The following is a 24,204-nucleotide window of genomic DNA, read 5'->3' as shown; positions in this document are numbered from 1 at the left end:
ACAACAGAGCAAGATCCCCTCTCTGAAAAATAAAATAAGATAAAATAAATTAATTATGGTAATGGCTCTGATAAGTACTTAGAACCCCATTAATTTGGGCAAGTTTATAGTAGGTTGGGTCTGAGCTTTTGGGGGCAAAGGGAATTTGAATTATTAAGCAGTGGTAATATCAGCGTAGTCTCAGGGTACGCCTGAACCAGAACTTTCCTCTAGTTCCCACTTGAGTCCCAGGCCAAGGACACTCTTCAAAGAAGTGGGTACAAATAGCAAAGAGGTAGGATCCATCCCAAGGGGGACCTCTGAAGCATTGAGAAGACACACAGGTAAATAGCTTTTTGTTTAAATTTTTCATTTTCTGAGCCTTATTCATATGAGCAAATGTATAGGCATATTTTAAACTCAAGGATCACAAATTCTGAATCAAAGAGGTTGCAGCTTGTATCGAGGCAGAGAAATCAAGAAGGGTAGCCTCTAGCACTAGAAGTTTGGTTTGGTGCCTTGAGCTGGGACTGGAGATTTCATTCTTTGTGTATTTTCAAGGGCAAAATGTCTAGGGAATAATAAAAAACTGAGTAGCCTATATCTTCCTTTTTTTGTTATCTTCATGGTGGAATTACAAGTGCTCTGCTTTATAACTAACCAGTGGCTGTGCCGCAGCCCTCTGTAGAAATCTCAATACCCAAAACTCATGCTGTTGCCCAGGCCCTCTTGCAACAGCCCCACCAAAAGCTTTACTTTTTCTGCCTTTCCAAGTGACACAGTGAAGGAGAGACCAGACTCTCAGGACTGGAGGAGAAGATATAATATTAGCTACCAATGAACTATGTATTTAGGAAAAAGATTAGGACAATCGATATTGATGAAGTTCACCAAGTGTCCCTATACCTCACTCTGACCATGCTTTTTAATGTCCTACCCAGCAAATTGTGAGATTTTGTTCTTGATACAGTCTGGATATTTGCCTCCTCCAAATCTCATGTTGAAATGTGATCCCCAGTGTTGGAGGTGGAGCTTGGTTGGGAGCTGTTTTGGTCGTGGCAGGGGATCCCTTATGAATGGCTTGGATAATGAGTGAGTTCTTGCTGTATTTATTCCTGTGAAAGCTGGTGGTTTAAAGGGACCTAGAACCTCCTCATCTCTCTCTCGTCCCCCTCTCTCTCACAAGGTGATCTCTGCACACATTTCCCAGAGTGGAAGCAGCCCGCACCTTAACCAGAAGCAGATCCTGGCACCATGCTTCTAGTGCAACCAGCAGAACTGTGAGTCAAATAAATCTCATTTCTTTTTTTTTTTTTTTTTTTTTTTTTTGAGACGGAGTCTCGCTCTATCACCCAGGCTGGAGTGCAGTGGCCGGATCTCAGCTCACTGCAAGCTCGGCCTCCCGGGTTTACGCCATTCTCCTGCCTCAGCCTCCCAAGTAGCTGGGACTACAGGCGCCCACCATCACGCCCGGCTAGTTTTTTTTTGTATTTTTTAGTAGAGACGGGGTTTCACCATGCTAGCCAGGATGGTCTCGATCTCCTGACCTCGTAATCCGCCCGTCTCGGCCTCCCAAAGTGCTGGGATTACAGGCTTGAGCTACCGCGCCTGGTCCACCTCATTTCTTTATAGAAGTACCCAGCCTCAGGTTTTCCATAATAGCATCTCAAATGGACTAAGACAGTTCTTTTCCCCACAAGCTAAGATAGGAAGAAAAGCAAGAGTTAGAAACACCCACTCTGCAGGTAATTTTTTCTTAGAGATAAGAGCTGCTGTTGGTTCATTGGTAGCACTTCCTTATCAAACTCCTCAACAAGATAAAAGGACGTGTGTGTAATGGAAAGTGACTCAAGCTGTGCTTCTCCAACTGGGGATTTGCAGGCATCTAGGGAGCCTCTGACTTTTGCGTGTACAAGATGCATGTAAGATTTTCAAAGTTTTTTTGTCTTTATTTTGGTGATTATCGGAAAATTAGGTCAGGTGTAGTAGCCCACCCCTGTAATCCCAGCACTTTGGGAGGCTGAGGTGGGCCATTCACTTGTGGTCAGGAGTTTAAGACCAGCCTGGCCAACATGGTGAAACCCCGTCTCTACAAAAATTAGCCAGGTGTGGTGGCGCACGCCTGTAGCCCCAGCTACTTAGGAGGCTGAGGCAGGAGAATCACTTGAACCCGGGAGGCAGAGGTTGCAGTAAGCTTAGATCATGTCACTATACTCCAGCCTGGATGACAGTGAGAACTTGTCTCAAAAAAAATAAAAAAAAAAAAAAATATGAGCATCTTCTGCATTACCTGGATGGCCCAGGTGAGTACTGAACGTGGCTTTAGTTCATGTGTTTGTGTGCCAACAGCCCTGGGGCTAAGTTGTTCTACAGGAATTGTCATAAAAAGAAGAAGAGAGTGGTGTTTTTTTTGTTGTTGTTTTGGTTTGGTTTTGGTTTTGGTTTTTTTCGAGACAGTTTCACTCTTGTTGCCCAGGCTGGAGTAGAGTGGCACAGTCTCGGCTCATTGCAACCTCCTCCTCAGCCTCCCAAGTAGCTGGGATTACAGGTCTCCACCATCACTCCCAGCTAACTTTTGCATTTTCAGTAGAAATGGGGTTTCATCATGTTGGCCAGGCCGGTCTTGAACTCCTGACCTCATGTGATCCACTCACCTTGGCCTCCCAAAGTGCTGGGATTACAGGCGTGAGCCACTGCGCCCAGCTGAGAGTGGAGATTTTAATAGAAATGCGTTTGTTGCTCAGGAAAGCTGCCAAAATATAAATTCCCAGAAAGCAGGATTTCCATCCTCTTTGCTTACTAATTTACTACACCCTAGAGAGAAAGTAGGTGCTCAATAAATATGGGGTGAATGAATGAATGATGAGTAAACATTTCCAAAATACTCCAGAGTACAGGACACTAGAGGGAGAATCAGGTTATCATGAAGCACAGAAGAACATCTGCTGGCTCAGTTGGTGCCACATTCACTTCTGAAGCAGCAACGATTCCATTTCTGTGAGTGACAGTGCCACCAGGTTAAATGAATACTGTTAACTGAAATGTTATCTGCTTTGTTGGTTTGTTCATATCGACTTGTAAATTTATTCTTATTTTATAGTTGCAATAGACCTATGAGTAGAAGCCATTTTATGTTCACACATATTTGAGAAACACCATGGTAAAAAATAAATTAGGTCAGCCCTGAGGGTCTGTGAGAGTTTTCTTTTTTTCTTTAGAAGGATGCCACCTATTCCTCTACTTAAGAAATACTACCAGCCTGGGTGACATAGTGAGATCTCATCTTTACGAAAGAAAAACAAAATTAGCCGGATATGGTGGTATTGAAGCAGTGTCATTGTCTGGGGTAAATACCCAGGGTTCATTGTCTCGTGCCAAGAAGATTAAGGACACGGATGGAACAGACCCACAGGAGGAGTGAGTTTAGGAGTGAAGGGTTAATAGGCAAAAGAAAGAGAAAGAACAGGTCTCTCCCTTGTGTGAGAGAGGGGTTCCTGATAAAGAAAATCCAGCCCTTGGACTGCACCAGATTTTATATGCAGGTTTGAGGAGACGGTGTCTGATTTCCATAAGGCCCACAGATTGGTTCAGCTAGGTGTAACGTTTACACAGTGCGTGGGGGAGGCTGGTCACCCCATTCTAACCTTATTATGCAAATGGCGTCTTTGCCTGGCGGGCGCCATATTGTCTTCTCCTTACTGTCCACATGATTTGGCAAAGAGAAGGGAAGATGGAGCCGCTATATTGGACATGCCTATTCCCAGGTAGCCTTATCCTATTAGCACAGCTGCCAGCATTCACCAGTGCAAGGTTCCAGCTTGCTTGTCTCTGTCTGAAGCTTGATTTCACAGGCTGCTCTTTGTTAGAAAAGAAAATGATTTGGGGGTTGCTTTTTTTTTTTTTTTGAGACGGAGTCTCGCTCTGTCGCCCAGGCTGGAGTGCAGTGGCCAGATCTCAGCTCACTACAAGCTCCGCCTCCCGGGTTTACGCCATTCTCCTGCCTCAGCCTCCCGAGTAGCTGGGACTACAGGCGCCCGCCACCTCGCCCGGCTGGTTTTTTGTACTTTTTAGTAGAGACGGGGTTTCACCGGGTTAGCCAGGATGGTCTCGATCTCCTGACCTCGTGATCCGCCCGTCTCGGCCTCCCAAAGTGCTGGGATTACAGGCTTGAGCCACCGCGCCCGGCCGGGGGTTGCTTTTTATCAAAAGGAAAACCTTACCGAGGACTTCTTTGCCCTCACTATCTGCCTACGTAATTTCTTCTTAACTCCTGTATCAGTATGTGCACCGGTAGCCTCAGCTACTTGGGAGGCTGAGGTAGGAGGATCGTTTGAGCCTTGGAGTTCAAGTCTGCCGTGAGCTATGATTGTACCACTGCACTCCAGTCTGGGTGACAGAACAAGACACTGCCTTAAAAAAAAAAAAAAAAAGAAAAGAAAAAAGGACACACTAGATTAAAACTGTCAACAATATACACCCCATCCTGCAGGAAATGGCATATGGCTTCTCTAACCAAGAAAGTTAACCATTTCTCCAGGTGGCAGAAATGAATTCTATCCACTGATCAAGGCACTGTCCACGGAATGGAGGTTGTTCCCCTTGTAATTACGGCAGCCATGTTCAAGCTTAAAGGGGTCCACTGCCTTTGAGGCATCCTGTAGCTTAAATTTTTTGTGTGTTTTAGAGACAGGGGTCTTATTCTGATGCCCAGGCTGGAGTGTGCTGATGTTATCACCACTCATTGCAACCGGGGTAGTTTTTAAATTTTTTGTTTTGTAGAGACAAGGTCTCACTATTTGGGTTTTGTTGTTGTTGTTTGTATTGTATTTTTTTTTTTTTTTTTTTTTGAGACCATCTTGCTCTGTCTCCCATTGTCACCCAGGCTGGACAACAGTGGTGCATTCTCAGCTCACTGCAACTCTCCACCTCCCAGGTTCAAGTGATTCTCCTGCCTCAGCCTCTGGGTAAGTGGAATTACAGGCGTGTGTCACCATGCCCAGCTAATTTTTTTGTATTTTTAGTAGAGATGGGGTTTCACCATGTTGCCCAGACTGGTCTCGAACTCCTGACCTCAGGTGATCTGATCCAGCCTCTTGGCCTCCCAAGGAGCTGGAATTATAGGCATGACCACCACACCTGGCCAGAGGTCTCACTATTTTGCCTAGTCTGGTCTCAAACTCATGGCCTCAAGCATCTTCCCACCTTGTCCTCTGGAATCACTGGGATTACAGGTGTGAGCTACCATGCCCAGCCCTCACTGTAGGTTTAAATCTCATCAGGTGACAGAAAGCTTAGTCTTGTCTTCAGCCTCCAGAGGCAGGGACTGTGGGAAGACGTTCTTGAGATTCAGATCGTGCTTGGCTCACTGTCAAGAGTTTTCCTGCCTTAGAACAACCTGTCTCTAGAGTTTATCAAGCAGATACTGAGTGATTACTTGGACAGGTAGGTGGGCATTCACTAGGGGAGTGGGTAAGATGCGATTGTGTTCCTGGAGGAATATGAGCCATCGACCATGTATTAAAGATGATAATAGTCTCTGGTGAGGCTGGACAGTGTCCTGTCTTCTGGAACCATCCATAGCATCATTGATTGATCCCTGTCTGGCTCTCCTTATTTCTGTCCTTGTTTTTGGCTAATCAGTATAGAGATGCTGTATCAAATTGGAGCAAGATACTTGATACTTGTATCAAGTATCAAGCAGAGGAGGTCAAGTTGGAAGCCACATGTGTGAGGTCCATCCATTGGCTGGGGCCTCTTTGGGAGAAAGAACGCTGGAATTTTCTAATATGCCTGGAGCCCTATTCATGGCAATAGGCATAGACCCCATTTCATGATTGCTTGGGCTACAGGGCAGGAGCCCAGTATATTGTATCTGCCTTCTTCTCTCAAATAGGAGCTTCCAAGGGCAAAAACCATGACATTTCTTTCTTCATCGTAGTGCCTTGCACTTAATGCATTTTAGCTCAATCTCCTCCCTCCCTCCTATCCTCTCTTGCTCTCTCCTTTCCTTTTCCAAGAAATCATAAGGGCCAGGTGCAGTGGCTCACGCCTGGAATCCCAGCATTTGGGAGGCTGAGTCGGGCGGATCACTTGAGGTCAGGAGTTGGAGACCAGCCAACATGGTGAAACCCCATCTCTACTAAAAATACAAAAATTAGACTGGCAAGGTGGCAGGTGCCTGTAATCCCAGCTATTCAGGAGGCTGAGGCAAGAGAATCGCTTGAGCCTGGGCGGTGGAGGTCCCAGTGTGCCAAGATCGTATCACTGCACTCCAGCCTGGGCTGGACAGAGCAAGACTTCATCAAGAAAGAGAAAGAAAGAGAGAAAGAGAGAGAGAGAGAGAGAAAGAAGAAATCATAAGGAGCAAACCACAGAGGTGTCTGAATGTAGAGAGAGAGAGAGAGAGAGAAAGAAGAAAGGAAGGAAGGAAGGAAGGAGGGAGGGAGGGAGGGAAGGAAGGAAGGAAGGAAGGAAGGAAGGAAGGAAGGAAGGAAGGAAGGAAGGAAGGAAAGGAAGGAAGGAAGGAAGGAAGGAGAGAGAAATCATAAGGAGCAAACCACAGAGGTGTCCTAATGTATTTGCTGAACAGAACTGAAATGCACCTCTGCACTTCCGGGTTGAGCAGTGATTCCCAAAATTGGGTCGAAGGAGACTTACCTGAGAAGTGAGAAAACAGGGAAGCCAAGACACTCAGAGATTCATGATTGTGGGACATCAGGAACCCATCATCTGCAGGCACGGGGCGCTCAGACGGCAACATGAGGCTGACACTCAGCGGGGACTGGGCTCCTGGCTTCAGCCACTGGGCTTGTTGAAGCCTGGGAAGGCTTCATGAACTGCCTGGTTCCCTACACAGGCTCCAAGCCCCTTGCAAGCCTTTTCCTGGCTGGCTGTGACCCCGCCCTTCCCAGAAAAGCATTGGCAAAGAGGAAGGAGGAGAAATAGCATGTCAATCAATGAAAACTCACTCACTGAAGCCCTGGGCGAGTGACCTGCTCTGCCCAGGGGCCTCACTTTATGAAACCAGGTTGTTTTTCAAGGATGGTAGAAAAAGTATCAGATGAAAAAAATGGCTTCAGAAACCCATATAAAAAGGCTCGGAGAGGCTTACAAGGGCGGCATCTGGCTCCCAGTGTGCTGGCTCTGTCTTTTCTATTTCTTCTCCTTCTTTTGCGTCCATCTAACCAGAAAAAAAATATGAAAGCTGTCTGATATAACAGAGATTTAAAAACATTGGCTTTGATGGCTTGGGCATTTACCAGGACTACCATCTGCAACTTTGTTGTTGTTGTTGTTGTTTGCCACATACATTGAGTGGAAACAAAAAGGAGAGGAAAGAGAAACGGTCACAGCTAGGGGAGGGCAGGAGCTCTGGTGTGAGGGGAAGGGGCTGGGCAGGACAGGAGGGAGACATAGCCAGAGCCCAGCCTCCTGTCCTGTCCTGCGTTCTCCCCCACGGCAGAGGGGGACCATGGAGGGTGCCCAGATCAGGAAACGAATCTGTCACTTCTCAGACTATAGATGACGCCGATGGCTGACATAATGGAGTGTGAGATTTCCCTTCAGCTCAAGGCTTGGAGTTTGCTGCCCTGCCATCCCTGTGCAGAGATACGGGGTCTCCAGAACTTTTTGTTTCATTTTGCTTTTTTTTGAGACAGAGCCTCACTCTGTCACCCAGGCTGGAGTGCAGTGGGGTGATCTCAGCTCACTGCAACCTCTGCCTCCCTGGTTCAAGTGATTCTCCTTCCTCAGCCTCCCGAGTAGCTGGGATAACAAATGCACGTCCTCACGCCCAGCTAACTTTCGTATTTTTTTTTTTTAGTACAGATGGGGTTTCACCATATTGGCCAGGATGGTCTCTATCTCTTGACGTCGTGATCTGCCTTGGCCTCCCAGTGCTGGGATTACAGGCATGAGCCATGGCATCCGGCCTTGTGTTTGAGACAGAGTCTCACTCTGTCGCCCAGGCTGGAGTGCAGTGGTGCAATCTTGGCTCACTGCAACCTCTGCCTCTGGGCTCCTGCCTCAGTCTCCTGAGTAGCTGGGATTATAGGTGTCTGCCACCACGCCCAGTTTATTTTTGTATATTTTAGTAGAGAGGGGGTTTCTCCATGTTGTCCAGGCTGGTCTCGAACTCCTAGAGGTCTCCAGAAATTTAATTTAATTTAATTTATATTTTTCGAGATGGAGTCTTGCCCCATCGCCCAGGCTGGAGTGCAGTGGCTCCATCTCAGCTCACTGCAACCTTTGCCTCCTGGGTTCAAGCAATTCTCCTGCCTCAGCATCCCGAGTAGCTGGGATTACAGGGTCATCCTACCACGTCTGGCTAATTTTTGTATTTTTAGTAGAGACGGGGTTTCACCATGTTGGCCAGGCTGGTCTTGAACTCCTGACCTCAAGTGATTTGCCCGCCTCAGCCTCCCAAAGTCCTGGGATTACAGGCGTGAGCCACCGCGCCCGGCCATCCAGAGCCTTTAAATTCTCTCGAAGGACTTAGGACCAATCCTTTCCTCCCCACCAGGGTCCTGCTTCTCTTTTCTCTTCCTCCCTTTCTCCTGCTTCGTTAATTCTTCTTCCCTCCCTTGGTCTATGGCCACTCCCAGTGCCACCAGGCTCAGATGGGACCCCATGGGGTCAAGAGGGTGTTGCCCTGGGATGCTGACCTCATGCTCTGAGCAGTCTCCCCAGGTATCCTGATCCCGTGGTGGGGAGCTGCTGACAGATAGTGCTGATGTGAATAGTCCCTCCAGGCTACTGGACCTGGTAACCAAGGTCAGAGCTTAGAGCACATGTGCTGGTGCCAGAGAGTCTCCCACGGGTCCTGAGCCAGCATCCCCCACGCCACATAAACAAGCACAGCGGGCCATCTTGTCCAGCCACCGTGTGGTCCTAAAAAAAGAGGGGGTGCCAGATACAGTAGCTCATGCCTATAAACTTCAGTAGCTCGGCCTCCCAAACTTCAGCACTTTGGGAGGCCGAGGCGGAGGATCACTTGAGGTCAGGAGTTCCAGACCAGCCTGGTCAACATGGTGAAACCCTGTCTCTTCTAAAGAAAAAAAAAAAATAGGCATGGTGGCAGACACCTGTAATCCCAGCTACTCAGGAGGCTGGGGCAGGAGAATCACTTGAACCTGGAAGGCGGAGGTTGCAGTGAGCCAAGGTCACGCCATTGCACTCCAGCCTGGGCGACAACAGTGAAAAAAAAAAAAAAAAGGTGGAATTTGCTGGATGGTGGCAGAAAGGGGCTGGATCAGGCCAAGTCCCATGGTAAGTCTCCCCTTCCTTACAGCTTTCTGTGCCAACCTGACACTCCTAACCTGGGACACACAAGGGTTTGTAAGCGAGGGTCAGGTGTCCAGTTCTGTCCTGCTTTGAGGGGGAAGAGGCGAGTACGAGGGTAGACCGGCATCGCCTTAGTCAGCCCCAGTGTGTGTGGGCCTTTTGCCTTTACTAAGCAAACCGAGACCTGGTGCACTGACTCACACTGTAATCCCTGCGCTTTGAGGGGCTGAGGTGGGAGGACCACTTGAGGCCAGGAATTCAAGACCAGCGTGGGGAACATAGCAAAAAACCTGTTTCTCAAAAATCGGCCAGGTCTAGTGGCCTGTGCCTGTGGTTCCAGTTACTCAGAAGCCTGAGACGAAAGGATTGCTTGAGGCCAGGAGTCTGAAACGAATCTGGGCAATATAGCAAGACCCCTCTCTGCATTTTTTTTTTTTTTTTTTTTTTTTTGAGATGGAGTCTCGCTCTGTCACCCAGGCTGGAGTGCAGTGGAGCGATCTTGGCTCACTGCAACCTCTGCCTCCCGGGTTCACGCCATTCTCCTACCTCAGCCTCCCAAGTAGCTGGGACTACAGGGGACCGCCACCTCGCCCGGCTAATTTTTTGCATTTTTAGTAGAGACGGGATTTCACGATATTAGCCAGGATGGTCTTGATCTCCTGACCTCATAATCCGCCTGCCTTGGCCTCCCAAAGTGCTGGGATCACAGGCGTGACCACCGTGCCTGGCCTGCATTTTTTTTTTTAATTAGCTGGATGCAGTGGCTCACACCTGAAATCCGAGCACTTTGAGAGGCAAAAGTAGGAAGATCTCTTGAGGCTAGGAGTTCAGGCCCAGCCTGGGCAATGCAGCAAGATTCCATCTCTACAAAAATATTTTGTAAAAAATTAGCCAGGCATGGTGATGTGTACCTGTAGTCTCAGTTACTCAGGAGGCTAAGGTGGGAGGATCATTTGAGCCCAGGAGTTTGAGGCTGCAGTGGGTCATGATTGCACCACTGCACTCCAGCCTGGGCAACAGAGCAAGACCCCATCTCATAAATAAATAGTTAAATAAATAACACTAAACCCTCAAAGCCAAATAAGCTCTCCCCTTGCGTCTCCATCACTCCCCTCCCCACCTCCAGTTCTGGAGAAATCAAGACACAAAGGAGGCCGTTCTGGGAAGTGCTATTAAGATGTATTTATTCCACAAGGTGGGAGATGGGGTGAGGAGATGGTCACCAATAAGATGTCACCAAATGAGACACTGTGAATCCCACACAGGGCAAGGGGGCAGCTACAGGGTTCAGCTCTGGGCAGGGCTTGTCCAGGGACAGAGTGGGGAACAGAGATGGGGACTGGGAGATGGGACAGCCTCCCATCGGGGGCACCCCACAGGGCAGGGCTGAGACACATCCTTCCGGCCAGTGACATGGGGCCAAACCCACACCCTTCTCATCCCTCATCCCCATCCAGGCGAGTAATGAAGCAGCAAGCCCAAGGCCACACAGCTAAGTCAGCATCGTCGCACGCTCTGGAACGCACAGCCAGACACACACACACACACACACACACACACACACACTGCCACACACAGCACACAGGCACACACACGCTCGTGCATGCACACGCGTTCATATATTAACTCTGATTTATATGTGCACCCTAACCAGAGGGCAATCGAAAAAAAATTAATACTCTTCAGAGAGGAAACGACTGCCTTCTGCTCTGCCAGCCAGCAGAGCGTGGGGTGAAATGAGGTGAGCCAAAAGCATCTTCGAGGGTCCTGGCAGCCTTTGCTTCAGCCCTTAGGTTCTGGATGGAGGAGCGGTGCTGCTCCCCAGTGGCAGCCTCCGGGATCAGGGCTCCCTGGTCCTCGACCCAGCTCCATCCTGTGGGGCCCTCGCAGCTGAGACCCTGCTGCAGGCTTAGCCTATTTCTGTCTCTGGCTTCCTCTAGACACAGGCAGGAGAGCTGGCCCAAGCACACTGATAAGAGCCTAGTGCCCAGGTGATTAGGAGAGAAAGCATCAGCTCCATCCAGGTCATCTCGGGAGGGACCAAGAAAGTCCAGAGCTGCAGTACCCAAAGCCACCATGGTGGGAAGGTTTAGGGGCCGCGGCTGCCTTGGGGCATGAACAGACAGGTGTCATGTGGGCAGAAGTAACCTCGAAGGAAACAGTGTCCGGTCCTCGCTGCCTCCTTTTAGGGCGGGGAGCTAGGGCATGGCTGAAGCCCCCGCTGCCTCCCGCTGTGTTGATGGCTGGAGTTCTGCTGCTGCAAGAGATGAGACACAGGAGGGGACCCTGCCAGTCCCAGATCCTGATTCTGGGATGGGAGATGTGGAGGAGAACTGAACAGTCTTGCTCCTCAGTACCAGGTTCACATCAGAGGCTGTGGAAGACAGCTCTCGGTTTCCCAGAGAAGGGGTTGGGGGGCATTTCCAGGGTGCAGGAAACTTGTGGGCAGCTGAATGCCTGAGGGGGGACAGAGTCTCCATCCGGGGTCCTTGTGCTGCCCTGGAGAAGCCCTGGGGGGCCCGTCGAGTACTTGCCAGCCCCTTGCTGTCTCTCCACCAGGGCGGCTGGTCCAGAGGTCGGAGGGAGCAGCCATGTCCTGGGGGCCAGGCTCCAGTGCCCCAGCTCCCTCCCTCTACTTGATGGAGTTCTTAATGGTCCACCTCTGACCTGTGCAGCTGCGGAGGATGAGGTCGATGCCAGCCAGGCCCCGGTTCTCCACCTCCAGGCAGCGTCCCGTGCCCTTGTTCATGATGGCTCCGTTCTGGGAGGGGGCAAAATCGAGAAGAGAGGATAAGAGAGACAGGAGAGAGAGAGGGAGAGAGACAGCGAGAGATACAGAGAGAGGAGAAAGAGAGACAGGAGAGAGAAAATGACAAAGAGACAAAAAGAGAGAAGAGAAAGAGAGACAGAGAGAGAGAAAGAGAGACAGAGAAAGAGGTAAAGAGAAGACAGAGAGAAAGAGGACAGAGAAAAAGAGGCAAGAGAGAGAGGAGAAAGAGAGAAGATAGAGACAGAAGAGAAAGAGACAAGAGAGCGAAAGAGACAAAGAAAGAGACAAAGAGAAGACAAAGAAAGGGAGGAGGGGTAGAAAAAGAGGGAAGAGAGAGAAGAGAGAAGACAGAGAGGAGAGAGAAAAAGAGAAAGATAAAGGAGAGAGAAAGAAAAAAGAGGAGAGGAGATGGAAAGAGAGAACATAGAGAGGAGATAGAGAAGAGAGGAGAGACAAGAGAGAGAAGAGAGAGAGAGAGAGGGAGAAGAAGAGAGGGAGAGAGAGAGAGTAACAGAAGGAGAGAGAGAGAGAGAGGCTTAACCATCATGGCGCCTGGCACATACCTTCTTGCAGAGAATCAATTCCACCAAAATTCTTTGCATGGGGCTGGGGCAGGGAAGCATGAGGACCTCCTCTGGGGACTCTGAAGTCAGAACCTAAATAAGCTTCACCCGGTTTGAGTATCTGAATCCGGCGAGGAGCACTGGTGAGGGATGGGGTCAGGATGGGAAGTTTCCTGGGATATTCTTGGTCTGATGGTCTCAACCCCACTGGCTGTGGGTACTTAGTGGATTTCAAGGAAGTCCCCCCTCACTCCTCTCTCAGGATTGATCAGAGCTCAACCCGCCTAGCACTGATGTAGGAATCAGAAATGCTACTCCATGCAGAAACTCCACAGCTGCGCCCAGGAAGTGCTTGGGGTCCACTAGTCCAGCCCGGGGCAGGGAGACCTGGGTTCGGGGTTGCTCTTTGCTGGGGACCCCTGGGGAAGCTGGATTCCCCTCTGTGGTCTGCAGCCTCTGACCGCTGGCCCTGTCTGTACATCACTCACCTGGATGAAGTTCCAGCGCTTGTACAGGCTGCTCTTGACCTTGTCGCAGTCCAGGAGCTGCGGCAGCCGACTCTTAGAGTTATCTACCAGGCAGCGGGTGTCAGGGAGGAGTGTGGTGGTCCCCAGGGCGCCCAAGTGCAGAAAGCCTTCCTTGGTGTAGCGGGCAAGCTGTCGAGACACCAGAGCAGCAGGCGAATGGGAGTGAGAGGCAGGAGTGAGACCACGGGAGGAAGCGGGGCTCAGGTCTGCCGGCGTCACCCCTACTGTCTGTCAATACTGCAGTCCTGCCCACCATCCCAGCCTGTCACTCACGCCGTATGCTCAACTCACAGGAGAGCCCTATTCCAGAAAGCCTCCCGGGCTTCCTGAGCCTGGATACAGAGTCCCCAGGGCAACTCTCTGATCTTTTTTTCTTTTTTCTTTTTTTTTTGAGATGGAGTCTCACTCTGTCGCCCAGGCTGGAGTGCAGTGGCGCGATCTCAGCTCACTGCCACCTCTGCTTCCCGAGTTCAAGCGATTCTCCTGCCTCACCCCCCTGAGTACGTGGGATTACAGGCGCGCACCACCACGCTCGGCTAATTTTTGTATTTTTAGTAGAGACGGGATGTCACCATGTTGGTCAGGCTGGTCTCGAACTCCTGACCTCGTGATCTGCCCGCCTTGGCCTCTCAAAGTGCAGAGATGACAGGCGTGAGCCACTGCACCTGGCCCTGATCTTTTTTCTAAGCATATCCTCAGGCAGTGTTTTAGGACCTAGTCTTCTATTCAGCAACGTCGGGGAGAAGGAATAGATGAAGAAGCTGGATGTCTAATCTCTAAATGGCTCTACTTTCAGCTGGCTGGGCCACCTTGAACAAGTCACTTAACCTCTCTGAGTCTCCATTTCCTCCTCACTTATCAAGAGGGATTGACTAAATCTGGTGCAAAAGGCTCAAAGAAGCCATTCACTGAAGAAGAAAGAGACATTAAACAGTACTCAACCTCATAGGTACGAAAAGAAACAAAAATCTAAAATAATGAAATACCACATTTTACGAAACAGAGCAGGCCAGGCTCAGTGGCTCACGCCTGTGATCCCAGCACTTTGGGAGGCTGAGGTAGGCGGATCACTTGAATCCAGGAGTTCGAGACCAGTCTGGCCAACACGGCCAAACTCCGTCTCTTCTAAAACTACAAAAATCAGCCGGGTGTGGTGGCGCATAACTATAATCCAAGCTATTCAGGAGCCTGAGGCAGGAGAATTGCTTGAACCTGGGGGTGCGGAGGCTGCAGTGAGCCGAGATCGTGCCACTGCACTCCAGCCTGGGCAACAGAGTGAGGCTCTGTCTCAAAAAAAAAAAAAAAAAAAAAAAAAAAAAAAAAAAAACACAAACAAAAACCAAACAAAAACAAAAACCAAACAAAAAACAAAAAACTCCCAAAAAACTGACACTAAAATCAGAGATTATTCACATTTTGGTGACTTAAGTCTAAGATGGACCCTCCCGCTATTGGGCTGGAGGGAGGGTAGATTACTACAACCTTTCAAAAAGGAGATTTCTAAATATATGCTTTGTGCTTTTAAAATGTTCATGGCCTTTGATTCAATTAATCCACTTTTACGCACAAAGGACAAGACACTTCTCATAAGAAGACATACAAGTAGCCAGAACACATGTGAAAAAATGCTCATCATCACTAATCATCAGAGACGTGCAAATCAAAACCACAATGAGATACCATCTCACACCAGCAAGAATGGCTACTATTGAAAAGCCAAAAAATAACAGATGTTGGTGAGGCTGCAGAGAAGAAGGAATGCTTATACACTGTTGGCGGGAATGTAGATTAGTTCATCCACTGTGGAAAGAAGTTTGGAGACTTATCAAAGAACTAAAAGTATAACTACTGTTTGACCTGCAATCCTATTACTGGGTATCGACCCAAAGGAAAAGACATCACTCTACCAAAAAGACACACGCACTTACATGTTCATTGCAGCACTATTCACAATAGCAAACATATGCAATCAACCTACGTGCCCATAAATGGTGAACTGGATGAAGAAAATGTGGTACCTATACACCATGGAATACGGTACAGCCATGAACAAGAACAGCATCATGTCTTTTGAAGCAACATGGATGCAGCTGGAGGCCATTATCCTAAAAGAATTAATGCAGAATCAGAAAACCAAATACTGTATGTTCTCACTTGTGAGTGGGAGTTAAACATTGGGTATTCATGGACATAAAGATGGAAATTATAGACACTGGGAATGCCAAAAGGAGGGAGGGAGAAAGGAAGGCAAGAGTTGAAAAACTATCTATTGGGTATTAGGCTCATTACCTGGGTGACGATTTCAAGCATACCCCAAACCTCAGCATCCTGCAATATACCTTTGTTAAAAACCTGTATATGTACCCCCTGCATCAAATAAAAATATAAATTAAAAAGAATCAATCTTTAGAACTCCATGATACTGTTTGGCTGTGTCCCCACCCAAATCTCATCTTGAATTGTAGCTCCCATAATCCTCACGTGTTGTGGGAGGGACCTGGTGGGAGGTAATTGAATCACGAAGCCAGGTTTTTCCCATGCTGTTCTTGTGATAATGAATTAAGTCTCATGAGATCTGATAGTTTTATAAAGGACAGTTCCTCTGCACACGCTCTCTTGCCTGCCACCATATAAGGCATGCTTTTGCTCCTCCCTCACCTTCCGACATGATTATGAGGCCTCCTCAGCTATGTAAAACTGTGAGTCCATTAAACCTCTTTTTCTTTATAAATTACCCAGTCTTGGGTATGTCTTTATTAACAGCATGAGACTGGACTAATACACTCTAGCAGAAGGAAATAATCAGAATTGCAAACAAAAATTCATGGGTAGGGTATTTATTGCAACAGAATTTATAATAAAGAGCAGAGCAAAAATATCATAAGTGGGCAACAAAATCCTAGTGCTTGCTTTATGCTCTATGTACAACAACAAAGGCTGGATGATTACGGTAGGTTGCAAAACCGACCACATCATCCACTATTCCTTCTATACACCCATGGCAAGATGGCTTTGAAGCAATTTCCATCAAGAAGTGGAATCTATTTCACTATCCCTTGAATACTGGTTGGTCCTGTGACTTGCTTTGGCCAATGGAATGGAGCAGAATTGAGGCTGTGCCTGTTCCTAGACTAGACTTTTAGCGTTGTATGCATCCTTTCAGTCTCTTGGAACAGTAAGCCCAGGCTGGCCTGTTTGAGGATGACAGTCATGTGGCCCAATCAATTGCCAGTTAGCCACCAGTTAACCAAATGGATGAGGCCAACCTGGATGAGGCAGCCCTCAGCCAACCTGCCAGTTGCTGATAGGAGATGCAGGAATGAATCCAGTTAGATCAGCCAAGCCTGGTCCAGATCATAGAATCATCCAGCTGACCTGTAGACTCGTGAGCAATAAAAAAATACATACTGTTTTAAGCCACTACGTTGTGGGGTGGTTTTTATGCAGCAATTCCTAACTGATTCCAACACCAATTCCAACACCAGAAGGTGTTGCCTGGCAACCGTTCCCACAACAGGACCCATAGTAGGCTATCAGCCTTGCCTCTGCTGCCTTCAGTGTCCTGGGGAAGGAAAATTATATTGTTTAAGAATCATATTCTAAAATTTTAAAAAATGCATTCACCCATCTTTCACACTCCTGAGAGGGAGGGGCTGTGCCTAATTAATTTCCTTTCTTACTAGCAGCAAATCACAGACCAAGTGCTCAAAATGTGTTTGGGGTTGAGCACATAAATGCGGTGAATGGCAACATTTAAAAACGCAGCCGCATCTACACAGCTGTTGCCTAATAAATTAAAAAAAAAAAACCACTCTGCATCATTTCTAACCATTGTAAAGAGAATAAATAATGCAATTTTCACAACAACTCTGCAAGATATGTTTTATTATTATTTACATTTTATAGATGAGGAAACTGAGGCATGACGACATCTGGTCCGCTGACTGGGTGCTGGCCGCTTTCTTTTGGTCACCAAATGATTGGCTGCCATGGCCCAGCAGCTGAGCAGCAGAGGAGCCCCCTCCCAGATTGCCGGGGGAACCCCACCTCCTCCAGAGAGCCTGAGCATATTCTGCCCAGGAATGAAATAAGTAGCTCCGCTCAGGGACAGGAGTGGCTCTTTTCTGGCAGAAAAGATTCTCTGCATGGGGTTCTCATTTCTTGGTGAAAGCTACTCAGAAGCTCTTGGCTCTGATCCCAAAAGGAGGGCCTGGCTGCTCTCCTTGAACAAGGGACAGGGAGTTTATTAAGTGCCCTTGAGAGAGATGCGGTTAACGTGTGCTTTAAACCCCAATTAGTTCCAAATCAAAGTAATTGTTGGAGGCAAAATGGTAAGAAAATCAGCAGCCCTCCCTCCCCCTGCCTAAACAATGTCTCCCTGAATATATTTAAATTCTCCAAATGCAAAGTGATGAATGACAGCAAGCTGCCTTTATGTTCAGGGAAAAGATATACACAGCTGCTTATTGAAATTATGAATCAATCTATTATCCAGCAGGCAGATGAGCAGCACTAAGAACATTAATTAACTGAGCATATCTGTGACCCAGATGTTTAAAGAGGGAAGCTAAATGCCACTGGGAGTTAGAGATTCTCCTTTCTGAGGTCTGTTAGGGAATGAAACAATCAGACCTAGAATACTAGGACCTGTGGAGGCCACATGGCAGGCCTAAGCCATGCAGGCATGCAGGGTAGGCTGGGGCAGGCGAGGAGGGCCCTGGATGGGATTTCCTTTCTAGGGGAAGGTATTTATCACACTGAAATTACTAGGTCATGTGCATAGGTTCTGCTGGTCTGGCCAAGGGACCAATACTTGCCTCCTTTTCTGAGGAAGTTAGAAGCCAGTACTGTGGTCTGACGCATGATGGGGCTAAAGTTAGGCAAACAGATCTCACATCCACTTTTCTAGCATGAGGCAGGCGAGTAGTGAACCCTTGGATCTGCTGTCAACCAAATGTCCCAAGTTTGCCCCAGTCCTGAACCAGGAGCTTCTGTGATGTTGTCTACCTACCACGACTCCTCATCCCTCATGCTGTCTCCTTGAGGATCTCTTCTTCCTGTCCTCTGCACATTCAACAGGTTTTCCTGCCTCTAAGTCTTTGTCTAGGTGTGTTTCTCTGCCTGGAGATGCTACTGATTGGCCTTCCTCTAGAATGTTCTGGCTTCAACTTTCCTAGGCTTCAGTGTGATTCTCTCTTACGCACAGTGTCTTCCAGCCCCTGGACCTCTCCTTTCAGGTCTTTGGAGCAACTGGATGTCTGTGCTGCTCTCATGTGTCTCTTCAAGGTGTGGTCTCCTCATCTTGACCATTTTGTTTATTCATTTTCAAGCTGATGGACATTTGGGTTGTTTCCACTTTTTGGCTATTATGAATAATGCTGCTGTGGCTATTCATGTACAATTTTCATACAAACATATGTTTTCAATTCTCTGAGGTATACACCTAAGAGTAGAATTACTCATCCTTGGGCCATATGGTAACTCTATGTTTAACTTTCTAAGGAACTGCCAAACTGTTTTCCAAAGCAGCTGCACCACTTTACACTCCCACCAGCAATGAACCGGGGTTTCAATTTCTCCACATCCTGGCCAACTCATGTTATTGTCTGCTTTTTTTGATTCTAGCTATCCTAGTGAGTGTGAAGTGGCCACTGTGGTTTCGATTTGCATTTCTCTAATGACTAAAGATGTTGAGCATCTTTTCATTTGCTTATTGACCATTTTATATTTTCTTTGAAAAAAAGTCTATTCAAATCTTTTGACCATTAAAAAAAGGTCATTATTTTTGGGTTATAAGAGTTCTTTACATATTCTGGATACTAAGACATTTTTCTGACATATGATTTATAAATATTTTCTCCCATTCTATGGGTTGTTTTTCACATGCTTGATAATGTCCTTTGAAGCATAAAAGTTTTTATTTTTGGTAAAATACAAAGTAGCTATTTTTTCTTTGGTTATTTGTGTTTCTGAAGTCATATCTAAGAAACCATTGCAAAATCCAAGGCCATGAAGATTTACCTCTATGTTTTATATGAATGTTATAGTTTCATCTTATATTTAGGTCGCTGGTGCCCTTTGAATTTTTTTCTATATATTATAAGGTAGGGGTCCAAAATCACTCTTTTTCATGTGGATATCTGTGTCCCAGCACCATTGCTGAAAAGACTATTCTTTCCCTATTGAATTGTCTTGTCACTCTTGTCAAAAATCAATGGATTATAAATGTGAGGGTTTGTTTCTAGACTCTAAATGTGATTCCTTTGATCTCCATGTCTATCTTTGTGCCATACTATACTGCTTTGATTATTATAGCTTTGTAGTAAGTCTTAGAACTGGGAAGTGTGAGTCTTGCAAGTTTGTTCTTTTTCAATACTGTTCTGGCTATTTTGCGTCCCTTGAATTCCATGTGTATTTTAGGATTAGCTTTTCCATTTCTGCCAAAAAAAAAAAAAAAAAAAAAAAAAGGCAGTTGGCATTTTGCTAGGGATTGCATTGAATCTTTAGATCAATTTAGGAAGAACTGCCATCTTAACACTCTTAAGTCCTCTAATCCATGAACAAAGGATATCTTTTTTAGTTAGATCTTTAATTTATTTCAATAATGTTTTGTCATTTCAGTGTACCTGTCTTGCATTTTTTTGGCTAAATTTATTCCTAAGCATTTAATCCTTTTTGATGCTATTGTAAATGGTTTTGTTCTCTTAATTCCCTTCTCAGAATGTTCGTTGCCAGTGCAAGCAGTGTGTTTAATACACCTCTGTGATCACACCAGTCACTCAGGTACCTCATGGTCACTCTGAAAAGCAGGTTTTACAAGTCTCCTCGGTCTTTGCTTTCACAGGGCCAGGGACAGGTGCCAGCTGACTACATCCACTGGAGACCTGTGTTCCAACTGTGCCTGGGCCCTTCTTCATTTTTTCATTCGCCTCATGTGACTCTCTGTCAGCCAACACCCCTCCCATCCCTGCTAGAGTCTGGATTTTAAAAAATGTGTCCTTCCTCCTCAATCTCCTATCCTGGTGTCCTGGGCCCTCACTGCCTTCAGAGAATATTACTTCCCATTTTGTTGAAAAGTTGTCTCCCTTACTTCTCAAAAACCTGTCTTCCTTCACTCACATTTCCTTCAGTCTCTGACCCTCTCCCCACTCTGTAGGTACCCTAAGCCATTACTCGCTCCTTTCTTTCATTTCTTCAATCAAGCTACAAATATAACCAGATCTTTATGTCTCTAGCCACAGCTCTATTTATCTCTTAATTTGAATTTCCTCTCTCTCATACCTTTCATGCCTTGCAACCTAACTTCTGCCATTGTTACTTTATTGAAATTGCCCTTTTAAAGGTCATCAGGTGATATGGTTTGAATGTTTGTCCCCACCAAATATCAGGTTGAAATGTGATTGCCGGTGTTGGAGACGGCGTCTGATGGGAGGTAACTGTATCATGGGGCCATATCCCTTATGAATGGTTTTAAGCACCACGCCCTTGGTGATAAGTGAGTTCTTGCTTAGTTAGTTAATGCAAGATCTGGTTGTTTAGAAGTCTGGGACCTTCTCACCTCACTCTCTTGTTCCCACTCTTGCCAAGTGATGTGCCTGCTTCTGCTTCACCTTCCACCATGGGCAAAAGCTCCCTGAGGCCTCACCGAAGCTGAGCACATGTCATACAGCCATAAGCCAATTAAACTTCTTTTCTTTATAAATTACCCAGTCTCAGGTATTTCTTTAAAACAAGGCAAGAACAGCCTGATAAAGCAGGATCTATAATATAAACTTCAATTGCTTTTTCTTCAGTTGCACCCAGGCTCTGTGCTGAGTGCAGTTGATGTAACTTCTCCTATATGTAGTCACTTTCTTGGAGATTTTTCCCATCCTCAGAGCTTTCAATAGCATCTACATGCTAATTTGGCTGTTTGAAACTTCTGTTTCCAAACCAAAAATTTCCCTCAATTCCAACTTTGTATATCCAGCTCCCTACTTGACATACCACTTGGATGTCTAATAAGCATTTTAAATTTAGATGACCCAACTGAACTCATCCTCTTGTGTAACCTCCATCACCCATACACTCATCCAGCATCGGTTCCTTCTTGGTAATAACTCCATCCTTACAGTTGCTTAGGCCAAACACCTTACTTACCCCTTTCTCTGATCCACCATATTCAATCCATTAGCAAATCATATCCAGATTTCACCTCCCTGTTCTAAGCCACCTTCCTTTCTTGATAAGGTTAGGGCAATGGCCTCCTGACTCGTTCCCCAGTTCCCCCTCCTTGCCTCCCTCAGTTTTCTTATCAACACACCATCCAGAGTGACTGCTTTTAAAATACTATATTATTTAAAATCATGTTACTTTAAATTGGAGTCAGGGCGTGCCATCTCTCTGCTGAAAATCTTCTGGAGGCTTCCAATCTCACCCAAAATAAAAGTCCAAGATCCTTGCGATGGGTCTTGCAATCCAATAATAGCTTTCTGAGCTTCCAGAACTTCCGGCCAAATGCCATACTTTTTGCTGAGACTTTTCCTTGATCCTCTTATTTAATCCAGCCACATGGGCCTCCCTGCTGATCTGTGAACCATCCATGCCTGCTCCTGCTCAGAGCCTTTGCACTGGCTGTTCCTTCTCTCTTGAATACTCTTCCTTTAGATATCTTTCTCTTCTTATATTTTTAAAAATTTTAGATTCAGTGGGTACATGTACATATTTGTTACATAGATATATTGTATAATGCTGAGGTTTGGGCTTCTACTGAACCCATCACCCAAATAGTAAACATAGTGCCCAGTAGGCACTTTTCAACCCTTACCCTCCTCCCTCTCTCTCTACTCTGGTAGTCCACACTGTCTATTGTTTCCATTTTTAGGTCCAATGTTTAGCTCCCACTTATAAGTGAGAACATGTGGTATTAGGTTTTCTGTTCCTTTGTTAATTCACTTAGAATAATGGCCTCCAGCTACATCTATGTTTTTGCAAAGGATACGATTTCGTTCCTTTTTATGGTTGCATAGTGTTCCATGACATATATATATGTGTGTGTGTATATATGTGTGTATATATGTGTGCATATAAGTATATATATATTTGCTTTATCCCATCCACTCTTTATGGGTACTTAGGTTAATTCCATGACTTTGTTTTTGTGGATAGTGCTGTGATGAACATACAAGTGCAGGCATATTTTTGATGCCTTTTCGTTTGGGTAGATACCCAGGAGTGCCTCCTCCAGATGTTTGAATGGCTCACACTCTCACCTCTTTCAAGTTTCTGCCTAAATGTCATATTCTTTTTTTTTTCTTTTCTTCTTTTTTGAGATGGAGTCTCACTCTGTCGTCCAGGCTGGAGTGCAATGGCGCGATCTTGGCTCACTGCAACCTCTGCCTCCCGGGTTCAAGTGATTCTCCTGCCTCAGCCTCCAGAGTAGCCGGGATTACAGGCACCCGCCACCACATCCAGCTAATTTTTGTATTTTTAGTAGAGACAGGGTTTCATCAGGTTGGCCAGGCTGGTCTCGAACTTCTGACCTCAGGTGATCTGCCCGCCTCGGCCTCCCAAAGGGCTGGGATTACAGGCGTGAGCCACCGCGCCTGGCCAAATGTCATATTCTTGCTGAGACTTTCCCTTGATCTTATTTAAAATTTCACATGCACCACTTACTCCCTATCTTTCTCCTTGCTTTACTTCTCTGTAAACACCTATTATCTTCTATCAAACCATCTATTTTCCCTACTTACCCAGTTTGTTGTTTGGCTCCCTTGGCTAGAATGAGTGGCATGAAGGCAGGGGTGTGTTTGCTTAGCTTTTTTGTTCACTGCTCTATCTCTAGCTCTTAGAAGAATGCCTGGCATATAATAGGTGCTTGATAAACATTTGTGACATCATGAATGAATGACACAGTGCTTGCTTTCGAGGTGTTCACAGGTTACTCACTGGAGCCAGGCAAGTAAAAAGGCAATGATAGCAATGATAACAAAATGTGAAATCTTGCCAGGAAATACACGAAGTGTGTTCATAAAGGCAGAATAGGATGGGGCCCTATCCAAAAGAGGAAGGTCAAAGAAGGATTCCCAGAGAAGGCACTGAAGTCAAGCCCTGATGGAGTCAGCCAACTAGGCAAGTAAGAGAAAAATAGATCAGACCAGGAAGAGGGAGCAGCTGTTTAAAGGCCTGGAGACCAGAGGAAATGTGGTGTTTTGGAGAATCCAAGCATAGCTTTCACCATAATGGAGTACAGAGGTGGGGGAGCTGGGTCTAGTGCAGGTGAGACTCCACTAGATGGAGTCCACCAAGCTCAGGAATCGAGGCTTTCGCATTAAGAGCCATCTGAATTTTAGGCTGACCACACTGTCTGTTGAGTGGAGAATGAACTGCAATGAGGATGGAAGTAGAGGGGTGGATGAAGGTCTGAACTCAAGTGTGACAGTGAAGGTTAGAAGAAGACAGATTTGAGAATGCATACAAGTTAATTTAAGTAGTTAAGAAGTTAAGAATGATTCTTTTTTTGTTTTTTCTTTTTTGAGAAGGAGTCTCACTATGTCATCCAGGCTGTAGTGCAGTGGTGTGATCTCTGCTCACTGCAACCTCTGACACCTGGGCTCAAGCGATTCTTATGCCTTAGCCTCCTGAGTAGCTGGGACTACAGGTGTGCACCACCGTGCCCGGCTAATATATTTTTTGTATTTTTAGTAGAGATGGACTTTCACTATGCTGGCCAGGCTGGTCTTGAACTCCGTCTCAAGTGATCTGCCCGCCTTGGCCTCCCAAACTGCTGGGATTACAGGTGTGAGCCACCGTGCATGGCCAAGAATTATTCTATCTTACTGGAAAACAGAATCTTTTATCATCATACACTGACACACTTCACTTTATTATTTTTTTTTCTGAGACAGGGGTCTCACTCTGTCACTCAGGCTGCAGTGCAGTAAAGTGATCATAGTTCATTGCAGCCTCCAACTCCTGGGCACATGTGATCCTCCTGCCTCAGCCTCCCAAGTAGCTGGGACTACAGGTGCATGCTACAACACCTGGTTATTTAAAAAAAAAAAATCATAGACACAGGGTCTCACTATTTTCCCCAGGCTGGCCT

The 24,204-nt window shown here is 46.5% G+C and overlaps 1 protein-coding gene across 2 annotated transcripts in view; it reads right to left on the bottom strand.

Moving 5' to 3' along the window:
- Positions 1-10,421: 10,421 nt before the first annotated feature.
- GALNT17 (polypeptide N-acetylgalactosaminyltransferase 17) overlaps positions 10,422-24,204 on the bottom strand; it is a 612,851-nt gene continuing 599,068 nt past the window's right edge. The window contains exons 9-10 of one of the 2 annotated variants that reach the window (XM_077994642.1): positions 13,083-13,250; positions 10,422-12,022 (exon numbers count right to left, since the gene is read on the bottom strand). In XM_077994642.1, the coding sequence (XP_077850768.1) occupies positions 11,894-12,022; positions 13,083-13,250 (297 nt within the window). In that variant the 3' untranslated portion in view covers positions 10,422-11,893. 2 annotated transcript variants of the gene reach the window in all.

The sequence above is a fragment of the Macaca mulatta genome, chromosome 3, assembly GCF_049350105.2.
Source record: "Macaca mulatta isolate MMU2019108-1 chromosome 3, T2T-MMU8v2.0, whole genome shotgun sequence".
Classification (NCBI taxonomy): domain Eukaryota; kingdom Metazoa; phylum Chordata; class Mammalia; order Primates; family Cercopithecidae; genus Macaca; species Macaca mulatta.
Note: the sequence above shows the minus strand (reverse complement) of the source record. Positions and strands in the feature narration are given on the sequence as shown.